We start from the raw sequence: 13,667 nt of genomic DNA, 5'->3' as shown, positions 1-13,667 counted from the left end.
ACTGTAAGTCAGTGATTCAGGATTTGAAATCAACCAAGTTCAAAAACTTTATTGACCTAGAACCTGATTAGAATGCCAGATGATGTATTGTACAGAAAGTTGTACATAATCTTTTGCAACATAGAAAACTTTACATTGCTGTATCATATACATTTTGTTTTCTACATCCATGAGCAGGAATGCATCCCATTCATACTTAAAGCACAGCTAACATTTGTCATTTTCTCTATACATATAACCTTCCCCCAAACCAAAGGAAAAAAAAAACATTAAATATATTATTAACTTTTGATTTTGTACACAAGAGTGAAAACTAAACTCACATGAAAACAGAAAACAGACTAGTGACTCAAAAGCAGCTAGCATCAGGTTCGCTCTCTCGTCTTCCAGTTCCAGAAGCCCGGTTATCATCTATCTCCGTTAAAAACCTAAGAACATACAAAATGGAATAATTTAACCCTTCACTTTCCACGGTCTTAATTACAAATCGTACTGTGTAGGACAATCTGCGGGAGATGGTGCAGTCAAATAAATTATCACAAAAGTAAAATCTCCAGTGCATTCAAAAACAGAGATCAAGTGCAGCAAATCCAGAGAAGGAGAAATAATAAACAAAAATAAATGAAATCTAGTGTTATAAGATTATATTACACAGCGGCAGATCTGTACAACTAGGTTCATCCAAGAGGCTATCAGCACTAATGTTAGCCAGAAAGATGGTTACTATCAGTGTGTGACAAATGCCACGTTTCATAGTTGCTGAATATGTCTTTTTGCATGTTGCTGAAACCATTCACTCTTTACTTTTTAAATATACAGTAAGAAGCACACATTTTTTTTGAAATATATTCCTTCTGAGCAGATCAGAGATATGGGTAACTGTCAGTTGTTAATCAGTAGTTTTATCCAGTGAAGGCATCGCTACACCTGGTACGAGACATTACTGTTTTCATCGTGATATCAAGTACTCTGTCTGGGCTGTGTGTGGGTACAGGCATGTCTCTGTGTGTGTGTGTGTGTGTGTGTGTATGGTGACAGGGTTAAGGGTGCGGGTGTGTGGTAACAGATGGCCGACTGATAATCAGCCATTTAAGTCAAGTGTTCGGCATAAAACACACGGAGGGCCCTGAGGCGGCGCAGAGCCACGGCACAGCCACACAGACCTGCGGTGGAGGCCTCGGTACGGCGTTGTGTTTCAGGCTGCAGGCGGCGCAGCATCACTGGGCCTCCTCCCCGGCCTCCTCCCCGACCTCCGTGTCCGTCTCTGGCTCGACGTGCGCCTGCCGAGGGTCCGGTTCAGGCTCAGGCAGCTGTGCGATGTGAAACACGAGGCCGATGCGCAGGTAGAACTTCCTTAGAACGGCCCGGAGCTCAGGGATCAGGTCGAACTGCATGATCTCACACAGGAGGGGGTAGTATCTGGACGCATGAGCCTTGAACTGAAGGTGGAGGTGGGATGAGAGAAAAGGAAAGAAAGAGACGGAGTGAGACAGAGACATACATGTCTTTGTGGTACGCAGAACAAAGGTACAAAAGTCTTATTTATAGGTTAGCTCAGCAGCTCCCAAACCTTTCAGGCCTCTTCACCATCCCTGGAGGTGTCTGAAGCATACAAATGTTACATACAGCTGCACACACCCTTCAGCCTAACAACTGTAATATTATTTTATACTAACTTAATATAGGCTAGTGGCAGAGTACACCAGTCAAAGTAATCTCCATGTATGAGCATACAGCCTGTACTCACATGTTTATGTGTGTAATGAGCAAATTCATCACAACTATGGCCAAAATATGTCGTTTCTGAAAATTAAAAAATGGATTTGATTTCTGGAAGTCATCATAATCACCAAACTTTGGTGTCACATGGCTCCTGTTGATGAGCCATGATGCTAGCTGACTGCTAGTGACAATTCTTTTAGATGAAGGTGAAAACATGATACCTAACACTGTGGACAAGGGTTGAACTGCACTATTTTTTGCAGTATATTATTTTTAAAAATCTCAGTCAGAAGATGAATCTAACTATTGAAGGTGGTATCTTAATCGAAACCGTCCTACACTGGCGACTGCAGCATGACACCTCCACTATAATCAGAGTATACACATGTAAATCAGTGTGCCCAATATCTGCATTATCAGTCAATAGAAACTGAAAAATAAATATCAGCATCAGTCCAAAATAAACAGACAGGCAGATAATTCCCGTCAGGCCAAAAGGTTACAGTTTTGTTTGGAAAAGTTGCACAATATTAAATACAGCAGGTTTTACATGTTAAAGTAGTTTTTCTCTGCAATTAGGGGGAAAAATATGTGCATATATCAGCAATCAGTCAAAATGAATATCAGACACCAAAAATCCACTATTGTGCATTCCTACAAGGCGACAACTTAAAGAAAATGGATGCCTTCTATTTGACCTTCTATTTTTGCCTGTTATACTAAGAATATACTGAACTCACTGAAGGCTGTGCACACCACAGCGGTCAGTGGACACATCAGCGCGTGTTTCGGCTTCTTACCCTTTCATCGCTGATCTTTAGCACCTTGGTGAGGAAGAGCAGCAGCAGGTTGGTCCAGGCCTCTCTGTGGCTTTCTGAGGTCAGAGCCAAGAAGTACGCTACAGCCTCACTGCACACACTGCACCAAAACACAAGCACAAATGTACAATGCAGCATTGGGAGAGCATTAAACACAGCAGGCATGGAAACTGTAAAAGCATTCACTAAAGAAAAGGAAAACAAACGGCCCCTTATCGCCGTGTTATGGCGGGACAGCATCTGCTTCTCTGCCTCAGTTGACACATGAAAAATGGCAGGGATGAGGATGATGAAGATTGTTTTTGCTCAGTAAGTGCTAATTAAAGCGACGCACTGAGGCTATTATGAAAACAATTAGAGGCGCTTTTCTTCACAGCTTGGGCTCGAGGAAAACGGACACAACCTCCGACCTTCCTCTCTGACATCAGCTCCATCTGTGAGCCGTTCGCCCGCCTCTGTTCACACTCGCAGCTCCATTGCACTTCAGCTTCTGTGACCTAATCGCCTTCCAAAGCTGTTCTGATCTGTTTGCACTAATCAAACGTGCACGCATGCTGCCTGGCCTCTGGCGAACACGGACGTGTGTAATTTAGGACTAAATGTGTGCCTGTGCTGCTTCTGGATGACAGGATGAGGCGATTTTGAGAAAGAGGAGAGGAACACAAAGTGACACATAGCAGCATCCCTGTGAATTAAGACACCCTCCTCCTCCATTCTCATCTTCTTTCTAATAATGAATCCAAGCAGGAGAAGACGGGCAATGATTGTGATTTATCTTGATATCATCATCGATATGAAGGCGAGGCGGGGAGAGAAATGGGGTGATGGCTGTTTTGTGAGGTGCTGAATAAAGATGCTGTGATGACAGCAGTGCAGACTGGAAAATGAAGCATCAGTGTGCTGATTCCTTTAGATCCATCACCAGCACACAGCATCCGTTTCAGGCAGCTGCAGAGCTGTGCCTTCGCCACAGGTAACCAAGGGGCTTAGTTAACTGATAATAGTGGCCAACATTAATATTTTAAAGTTGATCTGGCAGCAGTTTCAATGCAAATAACTAAAAATGAGCCTTAGAGATCTGGAGCATTTTCATTGACTGGGACTGCATTGTTCTTATTATCATTCATTTGCTCTCAGGTTCAGGCTGCACAGTGGAATTTGCTTTCGTCTTACAGCTAGAAGATCCCTGGTTCACATCCCCGTCTTTTTCCCAGCTGGGACAGACTCCAGCCCTCCCATGACCCTAATAAGGAGTAAACAGTGGATGGATAATGGATGGATGCTCTCATTTTCTTCAAGACAAATTAAAATTAAAAAAAAAAAGGGGGAGCTGGAGCTTTTGAAAGCATGAACATAATCCGACCCCAAACATCCATATTCATCTATCCCATGCACACACCTACTTAAATTACTGTTGCTGTGAGTTTCTGCACAACGATGTGGTTTACATTTACAAGTTCTGAAACGTATTCATCATGTGTTTAAAGTCTCGGCAGCAAAAGCACCAGTTGGTGGATGAGATCTGTCAAACACAGTAAATTGCTCTGCATATGCACAGATGCGTCTATTGTTCCAACTGTCACCAAGCATGTGTTTAGTGGTAGTTTACTCCATAAAAAATGATGAGGGATTGTCAAAAGATGCAGACGGCATCATTAAAGGGATGGAAATGAGCAGAAGAGCCACAGAGGCCATTACAAAGACCAGCAGTTCAACCTGTTTAGGGAGTCTCCTCTGCTCTGTCTAGTGCGTGGGTGTTACTCTCAGATCCACTGACTCATTGGAGAACTTAGCAGATGCAGTGATAAAGCTGTCCATCCGTGATACAGTATGTGCTCCTTACTTGAGCAGTCGTCTCTGGACTTCCTCCCAGGCGTCTTGGCGGCTCTCGTCTGTGTACATACGAAACAGGATGCGCAGCCCACATGCCAGACTGCTGGTCTCCTGCTTCAACAGGTTGGGCTTCGACTTTCCTTTGAAACCTTCAACATGCACATTTAAAGTTGAACAAAGTTACAATTAAAGCCATTTGAATCAGATTTCTTGTTGTGATACGTCATCCCTAAATTGCCCCAAGAAGCAAAACAAAAGCCCCCACACCCAGCCTGGTATTGTGATTTTTTTGATCAAAAGCAAAGCAGCAAAGATGCAGACTGCGGTTTCTTCTCCTACCTGCTTTCCACAGTAAGGTCCTTTGTTCGTTGTTGGAGTTGAAAGCCTTGGCAAAGCGGTGTGACTCCAGCAGGCAGTCTAGCAGTTTGAAAAGCTGCTCAGAGGTCAGGTAGCGATACATGCCCTGGTCCTGGGTCTCTACTGGGACATCTGCTGCACACACAGCATCCCGCTTCAAACAAAAAAAAAAAGACAGATTACTATTGACTTAAAACTTTCAGCACAAAAACAAAACATTAATGCTTCTAACCGGAACTGACAATTAATAATCAGGATTATCCCTGAAGCGAGGCTGTTTGTACCTGAGCAGCAGCAAAGTTCTCAGCGTCTTCCTTCTTACTGGTGGCAGGAAAAAACACGATGTTGTCGATGGTCTGGATCAGCTCCAGCTGCACGACACACTTGATCAGCAAAGCTGAGAACAAACGCTGCTCCTGGACCTCTGTGGAACACACAAGTAAACCGCTGTCAGAAAACACAGACAGACGTAAACACAGGCAGTCCGTCTTTGAGTGAAATGACGGACTTACTCGTTGGGGTCCTGCTCCTGGAGCCGTCCTCACACATGCCTGAGGCTGCGCTGTACTGACTCTGTCGACGGTTCTCCATGGCTACCCTGTCAGCGCTGCTGATGGAGTGCTGGTCATCAGAGCGAGACTGAATATCCACGGACTTCTGGGAAATTGAGTCCTGAGAGCACAGCGGGGAGAGTTACTGCTGCACAAAAGCTGCACATTATTAAAGACATACAAACGCTGCACAAGTGCATCAAGTAGTTAGAAGAAATTAAACCTTAAAGGAGGGAAATTAATGTTTTGTGTCAAAGCAAAACATATGTAAATGAAACTCAACACATATGACAATTAAATGAATCGAATCACTTGCAAGTACCCAAATTTTCATCACTGCTATCAGCCACAACATTAAAACCACCTGCCAAATTTAGTGCAGGTCTTAGTAGGTATTAACTCCACAAGACCTCTGAAAGTGTCTGTGGTATGAAGATGTTAGCAGAAGATTCTGTACATTTGGATTTGGTTTTCCAGCACATGCCACAGACGCTCAGTTGGACTGAGATCTGGACAATGCGGAGGCCAAGTCAGCACCTTGAACTCTCCAGCTTCCTCCAGTTATTCCTGAATGACTTTTGCAGTGTGGCAGGGAACATACTCCTGCCATCAGGGAATACCAAAGGGGTGTATGTGCTCTGCAGCAAAGTTTAGCTAGATGGTACGTACTGCTTCACCAGCTGAGCTTCCTTGGATCAGTGCTCGTCGGTACTAACTTCTGTCTACTTGAAACACCCAAACAATCGTCTAGTTATCACAATTTAGCTTTCGTCAATGTCACTCACATTCTTACACTCGCTAATATTTCCTGTTTCCAGCTTGTCAGCTTTAAGAACTGACTGTTCACTTGCTGCCTAATATATCCACTCCCTTGACAGGTGCTATTGTAGTGGATAATCAGTGTTGTTCACTTCACCTGTCAGTGGTTTCAGTGTTGTGGCTGCTTGATGGAAATGGAAAATAGAAAATTAATGTATTCGCGCACCAGCTGTTTGTCAGACAGGCTCTGTGTTGTCAAGTGTTCTCCGTCTGCCCCTGCTGGTCTCCATGTCAACAGCCTTAGAGACAGGAGAAATATTCATTCAATAAAGCACATTCATTCTAAAACAGAATAGCAAATGGTTTCCGACTTCAGTGCAGGAAAATTAGCTGAGGTGGACAACTGAGACAATTTAAACAAGGTTTTCATTTAGTTAAAGTCTGTGTATGTTCTCATTTTCTAATTACCACTGAGATTCACTGCAAACTGATTGTAAAAAAAAAAAAAAACAGTTTTGTGGTATCTACATGTAAAAACGTGGTTGGGTTCTGACTTTGTAGAGGAGGCAGTTTTGCATTCAGAGCAGCAGCTTACGCGTGTGGGATTGTGGTCTTGAAGATGTCCAGCATGCAGTTGCACGTCTTGTCCCAGGTCTCCGGGGAGAACTTCTCTCCATTCAAGATGACCACATTCTCTAGACAGTTGGTGCCTGAACGGGCAAGCTGCTCATTATCTACAGACACAGAGACGAAGAAGAGGGGGGAAGGATTAATTAAAAAGGAGGGGAGTGACAGTATAAGGGGAGACGCATCAACATGTAAAGTCTGCTTATCTACTGTCATATAAACAGCCTGCAATCACTAAAGATAGAAAATAATGAACCACTATTGATGCAACATATAAAATCCTAAGCTTGCATAATTAACACCATCTCTTCCTTTTTCTTTTCTGTTTTTTTGCCACTACCTGGACAATTCTAGACCCTAACATTAACACTAAAACCTGACAGGAGGAAGAAAAGGGGTCGGTACTCACCTTGCTGCACACACCAGTAGAGCTGGGCCAGGATGTCATCCAACAGGACGCTGTTGAGTGACTCAAAGTATTGGGTGAAGACATCACAGATGGCATAAAGTGCATGGTTGCAGGTGGTGGTCATCCATTCTGCTTTCTGAGAGCGCAACACAACGCCAGTGAGGACAAGTCCATGAACACGAGAAGCAAAAAGAAGCATTCACCCTGAGATTGTGTTCCGATATTGTAGGATGTCAAACAGCGTTACCTCAGTCTGTTGCTCCGGTAGCTTCATGTTGTCAAAGATCCTGAAGACGATTCTGAACAGGTCTTGCCACCAGTGTTTCTCGAAGGTGTGCCCATAAGTCTTCATCACCTCAAACATCACTGTCAGGCCCCTGGGAAATGCACAGAAACTTGTTATTCTGGATGTGCAGCTAACCTGCACACTGCAAAAACTCAAAATCTTACCAAGTCGATTTGTCTTATTTCTAGTCAAAACGTCTCATCCCACTTGATTGAAGATAAATTCATATAACAAGTGACATTTCAGCAAGATGGAGGGACTTGTTTTAAGACAATGCATCTTGAATACTTTGTTAAGTCAAACAATCTTGAAATTATCTTGTTTTAATCCCGGTGTTGTCCTGTGGGTCAAATTGACCGGTTTTAAAGTTTAAAAATGTGGAAAAAAAAATGTATTTTCACAGTGAAAACTTCCACATTTTTCAGATTTGTTGGGAAACTTTTAAACATTTTTTGGTGGAAAAAAGAAATGTTAAAAAAATCTAAAATTTTTACTGATATATATGTAATAACTTCAGATATTTTTCAGATTTTTTTGGGAAGATTTTTGATCATTTTTGAAAATATTTAACATTTTCAGATTTTTTAAATAAAAATTACTTTTATTTCTTGCCAAATTTGTTCATTTTTTTAAAATGAAATTTTTTAGGAAAACTTTTACGGAACTTTCTTCTAAAAGATTTGGGGAATTTTTTTGCTGAATTTTTGGATTTTTTTCAAACAAGGCAACAATATTTTTTGGTGCCGTAAATGAAGACGACAGGAGGTTAAGACAATCCTGCGAGACATTCCTGGTAAAATATAGCTTAAAATAAATTTTCCCAGCTAATTTTAAGACCTCAATATTCTAAATATCATATGGTAAATGGTTGTATTTATATAGCGCTTTTATCCAAAGCGCTTTACATGATACGTCACATTTACACATTCACACACTGATGGTGGAAGCTGCCATGCAAGGCGCTAACCACAACCCACAAGGAGCAATTAGGGGTTCGGTGTCTTGCTCAGGGACAAGGGCCGAGGATCGAACCGGCAACCTTCCAGTTACAAGACGGCCACTCTACCCACTGAGCCATACTGCCATATCTTATTTCAAGAAATCTTACCAAGCCATTTTTCGCTTGTTCTACTGGCAGATTTTTTTCATTTATTTCAAGGTAAAACTTCTATGAAACAATTTTTTTTCTTGTTTTGAGAAGGGCATTTTTTTCCAATGTACTAATCTGTACTTCTGCCTTTTCAATCAGCTGGAATGTGAATGCTTCACGATGCCCCCCCTCTAAGTCCTAAAACAGCAGGCTAAAGGTGAGCCCCCCCGCCTACCTGGTCCTGACGTCCAGTTTACATCTGTTGATGATGCAGGAGAGCTCGAAGAGGATGGGGAACCACCCCCGCACCCACACACGGTCCTCCGGCGCTACATTCATGTCATCACTGGTGTAGTCTTTGAAGGCCTGCCAGAGAAACAGGAGCTCCGTTAAACACTGTATAATTTCTGCTGCCTCGGGAGAGAATTAACCCTCCTACACGAACACACATTTCCATACATATTGTACGTGCCCCTGACACGCACTATGCACATTTCCTCATTATGGCGTCGAGGATGAAACTATGACTGCAGCACCTTTTCAGAGGATACATTTAGATACATAGCAGTTACTGAAATAGGATGAATAATACTGAAACTTATTGATGCACAACCTGCAATCGTAAGATAATAGCAAGAAGCACATTTATATATATATATATATATAGCATTTAGAATGTGTTATTCAGATGCATTATGTATAATAAAATTAATCGTGATTCTGCCACAGCTACAGTTTTATCTCCTATACTGCTGCTTCAACCAACCAATAACATTCACTGACTCTTTGTTCTGAAGCCTGATTTGTTCAATTTATTTCACATCATAATCAATCAGGACAAAGCTTACAAAAACAAAACTAAGTGTTCAGTGAAAGATGACGCCTGATATTGACCTGTGGCCTCTCTGAGACGTATTTGGCGCAGTGTCGGATGAGGCGGATGGCTTCCATGCTGGTGTCTGGGAAAGAGGCATTGCAGGCAAACTCTGACAGACACTTGACGGCGTCCTGGAAGGAGTCGATTGTAGCCGCAAAGTGCTTTTCAAATACATTCGCTGGGAGGCGGGCGGAGGGAGGTTAAGGCAGAATAACAGAGGGGTGGGTGGAGGAGGATGAAGAGAACAGATTAGAAAACGTAAGAATGTGACATCCAATCCAACATCTGCTAACCACAGGATCAATGTAACAAGTTAAGAAAATAAATTAGGAGGGTTGTGCGTGTTGGACTTACTGACGATGTGGCCGGTGGTCTGGAAGGCCAGTTCTACGATGCTCTCGTCCTGGTCAGAGGCGGCCAGGTGGAAAACAGAGAAGATATTCTTCCATCCTGAGCGGATGTTCGCTGCCTGGGAGTTAACCATCTGGGCTATACAGCGCACCACCATGTCTCTGATGGTGGGAGACCTGAAGAGGAGGCACAGAGTAAGATGAGAATAATAAATTGGAAACAAGGAGGAAAACAGTTCAGGAAGAGCACACTGGATAAAATGCTCCTCTCAAAACAAGAAAAAAAATTATTTCAGGGAACTTTTACCTTGAAATAAGTGAAAAAAATCTGCCAATAGAACAAGTGAAAAATGATTGATAGGATTTCTTAAAATCAGAAATGATAGTTAGAGTATTGAGACCTTAAAATTAGCCAGGAAAATTTATTTTACACTATATTTCACCAGGATTGTCAAGTTTAGGTGCCTTAAAATAAGCCAGATATGCTAAAAAATAGTAGTTTTCACTCAAAACTAGATTTTTGCTTTCATGTAACCTCCTAATTTGAGATGTATTAACCCTCCTGCTGTCTTCATTTATGAACACCAAAAAATATTGTTTCCCTGTCTGAAAAAATACAAAAAAATCAGCAAAAAAATCCCCAAATTTCTGAAAATTTGCAAAACCTTCAGGAAGAAAATTTCAATAATTCCTGACCAGCTTTTCTTAAAAGTTTGATCTTAAAAAATCCCAAAAAATTTGGCAAGAACATTCTTCCAAATATTTTCAAAAAAATTAGTTAAATCTTCAAAAAAATCCTAAAAATATCTAAAGTGACTACACATATATCAGTAAAACTTCTAATATTTTATTTAAGAACATTAACATAAAAATCAAGTATAAAACGTGTCAATTTTGACCCATAGGACAACACGAGAGTTAAACTTATTTCGCGTTTTTTTATAAAATACAGCTCAAAACAAGATTTCAAGATTGTTTGACTTAACAAGATATTTAAGATGCATTGTCTTCAAAACAAGTCCCTCCATTTTGCTGAAATGTCACTTAAGTGAAATTATCTTAAATCAAGTAGGATGAGACATTTTGACTAAAAATAAGACAAATGGACTAGGTAAAATTTTGGGTTTTTGCAGTGTAGTCGACAGTAGGGGCAAGGAAAGGTGGAAGCAGCAGAAGGATGAGGGAAAGAAATTCTGTGGAGGAAAGAAAGAAGGAGGCATAAATGTCCATTAATTAAAGAGAAGAAAATTAATCTCTTTATTGATGCCAATTAGCTTTAAAAGCTCTTGATGACATGCTCAGTCACATTTTCAGAGAGAATGATTATTCCAGCTCCGGCTTGTGTTGGCATGGCTGTTTTTATTTTTACAGCAACTGTTACCATAGTGAGGAGCATTCCTAATTGCTCAGTAGTTATGAATGAGAGAAAAGCTCTGCCTCCACTTAGCATTACACACACACCAACACAGACGAAGGCAGCATGAGTGAGCCTAATGGACACACTGCGCTGCAGGGTTTACATGGCTTCCTGCCATCTCCTTTCTGCTGAAGCTCTCAGCCGGTTCAATCTGGGGGTGGATTTATCCTTACACTGCTACTCCTATTTCACATCAATGAAAAGCATGCTGCAGTAAAACAGCTTGCCTTTTTGACGTGCTGCACGCCGACATCTACAACGGCAACGTGTACAGGAATACATCTCATTTATAAATGATAGCTGTTTAAATTCAATTCAGTTCAAGATAGATTCAAACCAGAGGAGGCTTTTATATGAATTCACTGAGAGGGTAATGCAAAGAGACTGAAATGGGTCAGCTGAAATGTTGGCTTACTGACTGTCTCTGAGCAAAAAAAAAAACCAAACAATATGCTCACTCAGTGCTATAGGGAGAAAGAGAGAGACAGAGAATAACAGGGAGGGAGGAGAGAAGGAGCAGGCTGGGCACAGAGCTGCTACAGAGGTTAAGGGGAGGACTGGGAGTGTGACTTGATTCAGTGTTTGTCTGCAGCTATGTGAGAAACCGCCCAGAAATAGCAACTACTCATGACCACAACGCAGATCTTGTCCTTGCACTGCTTGGCACCGCTGATTAACATGTGGGAGTAGCAACATGAGCACTCACGCAGACAAATGTTTCTTTACCTGTTCTTTTTCATGATGTGCTCGAAAGGCCTCAGAAAGTCCTTCTGGAATCTGAAGTTAGCCAGCTCCCCTTTCTCCAAAAATTTCATGGACAGTTGCCTGAGAGAATCCACTGCAAAAATCGCCACATCTTCATTGGAGTTACACCCAACCTACACAAAGATGGAGCACATTTCACTGTTATTATTATTATTACACCTACAACTCAGATTTTATCTCTCTCTTAGTGCAGCTCTCCAACAACAAACCATTCCTTTGGTACAACTTGGAACTGAAAAATATGCACTAAAGAAAGTTCATCCTCCAGGTAAAAGTATTTAATAAAAACTTTCCAAGATGATAAATGACTACTTGGAGATATTGTTTCTTTTTCACAGCTTCTCAGAGAGAAGCAAAATCTTGGTTTGAGCTGCAACCACAAGCACCAAAATGCCAGAATGATTTTCTGGCAACAATTTGTGTTAATCAGCGACTGAAATCATACTTAAAAACAGAAGGTGGAACAGAAGGAAAACAATTATTTGCAGCTCTCTTTGTTTCTTCCCAGCTAGAAGTTTACTCTCATGCCTTTGGGGCATGTAGATAATAATTAAAACAAACCATTTAACAAAACATACCTCTATTTTTTTAGCTCCTTTTAATGCAAAAGAATTAAATCTTTATTAATGATTTACTTCTTTGGGATTTCCATCCTCACCCACCTTGTTAAAGTGGTCCCCAATAACCTCCCAGATCCTGGACCACTGCAGCCTGATGCGACCCATGTTGTAGTAGGAGATTTCCACTATTTTTTGCAGGCTGAACATGCGTGGGTGTGTGGGCGAGGCCAGCTCATCCATGGACACGGCACACAGCCAGCGCACAAAATCAACTGACGAACGCACAGAAGACATCGACAATGAGCAAAGAAAGGTGCTCTGGTCAGGCGATGTGACTCATGACAATCAAAAATAGCTTGAATGCACCGTAGAGTGTCCTTGAAGCAATAAGAAAAGCACATTATGGAGCTGGATTAGTTGGACTCACCTATTGCATTCCCATCCAGTCTGGTAGAACCTGTGAATATCCTGAAGCAGATAAACAAGAGGACAATACATTTTAAGAGAGGTTTTATTTGCAGCTTTTTAGCCTAAAAGCAAGACAAAAAAGGATTGAAACTATGTCTGGATGTGATGAAGTGAATCATGCTTTTACTGCATAACTGGTTATGAACAACTGACTGGGAGCTCTACTAATAAATGAGGGAGTCTGGCAGCGGTTAAAGTTCAAGGTCACTGCATACCTGTCCACAGCCACCACCACACTCTGGGAGCTGGTCTCCCCGATGGACTCCTGAATGCTGGCAATTTGCTTACGGTCCACTGTCCCTCCGACTGCAGAGCAAAGCACAGAGGATTCAGACGTCTAGAGACACAATTTCTTTCTGAGCTCGTTTTACAGTCAACAACTGAGAATATAGTTTGATTGATTTACTAAAAGCACAGCAAAACTGGGGGGAAAAAGCACAAAAAAAGAACAAGGCTGTGACGTTGGGCTTTCTGTGCATGCTGCATATAAATGCCTGTGCCGACCTAGACCCAGGTACTCGTCGTTGCTCTGCTCCTTGGTGCTTGTAACAAAGCCCTCTTTGCCCCGCACCGTCCCTGAGATGTAGCGTGCCTTCACCCCTGTGCCGATCAGCTGAGCCAGCTCCAACTGACTGATGCACTTCATGATCTGAGAAGAGGCAGAACAATGAGATATTTAGGAAAATAACACAGAAGCAGAAAGAGGGAAAAAAGGAAGTGCAGAGGAGATGTGGAGACTGTCATTTCAGGAATAATGTGGCACTAGCACAAGTCAAAG

General features: G+C 41.9%; 1 protein-coding gene across 2 annotated transcripts in view; it reads right to left on the bottom strand.

Moving 5' to 3' along the window:
• Window positions 1-34: 34 nt before the first annotated feature.
• The window catches only part of arfgef1 (ADP-ribosylation factor guanine nucleotide-exchange factor 1 (brefeldin A-inhibited)), a 61,121-nt gene continuing 47,488 nt past the window's right edge, over window positions 35-13,667 (bottom strand). For both annotated transcript variants that reach the window (XM_022206486.2, XM_022206487.2), the window contains 18 exons: window positions 13,394-13,538; window positions 13,105-13,195; window positions 12,849-12,889; window positions 12,524-12,693; window positions 11,823-11,974; window positions 9,684-9,856; window positions 9,347-9,507; window positions 8,688-8,818; window positions 7,324-7,453; window positions 7,077-7,212; window positions 6,636-6,774; window positions 6,267-6,339; window positions 5,243-5,402; window positions 5,015-5,154; window positions 4,713-4,884; window positions 4,384-4,522; window positions 2,523-2,640; window positions 35-1,439 (listed from right to left, as the gene is read on the bottom strand). In XM_022206486.2, coding sequence (XP_022062178.1) covers window positions 1,218-1,439; window positions 2,523-2,640; window positions 4,384-4,522; window positions 4,713-4,884; window positions 5,015-5,154; window positions 5,243-5,402; window positions 6,267-6,339; window positions 6,636-6,774; window positions 7,077-7,212; window positions 7,324-7,453; window positions 8,688-8,818; window positions 9,347-9,507; window positions 9,684-9,856; window positions 11,823-11,974; window positions 12,524-12,693; window positions 12,849-12,889; window positions 13,105-13,195; window positions 13,394-13,538 — 2,493 coding nt within the window. In that variant the 3' untranslated portion in view covers window positions 35-1,217. The remainder of the gene's footprint in view (window positions 1,440-2,522; window positions 2,641-4,383; window positions 4,523-4,712; window positions 4,885-5,014; window positions 5,155-5,242; window positions 5,403-6,266; window positions 6,340-6,635; window positions 6,775-7,076; window positions 7,213-7,323; window positions 7,454-8,687; window positions 8,819-9,346; window positions 9,508-9,683; window positions 9,857-11,822; window positions 11,975-12,523; window positions 12,694-12,848; window positions 12,890-13,104; window positions 13,196-13,393; window positions 13,539-13,667) is intronic.

This window comes from Acanthochromis polyacanthus, chromosome 20, assembly GCF_021347895.1.
Source record: "Acanthochromis polyacanthus isolate Apoly-LR-REF ecotype Palm Island chromosome 20, KAUST_Apoly_ChrSc, whole genome shotgun sequence".
NCBI lineage: Eukaryota > Metazoa > Chordata > Actinopteri > Pomacentridae > Acanthochromis > Acanthochromis polyacanthus.
The sequence above is the reverse complement of the archived record's forward strand: the minus strand, read 5'-3'. Positions and strand labels throughout refer to the sequence as shown.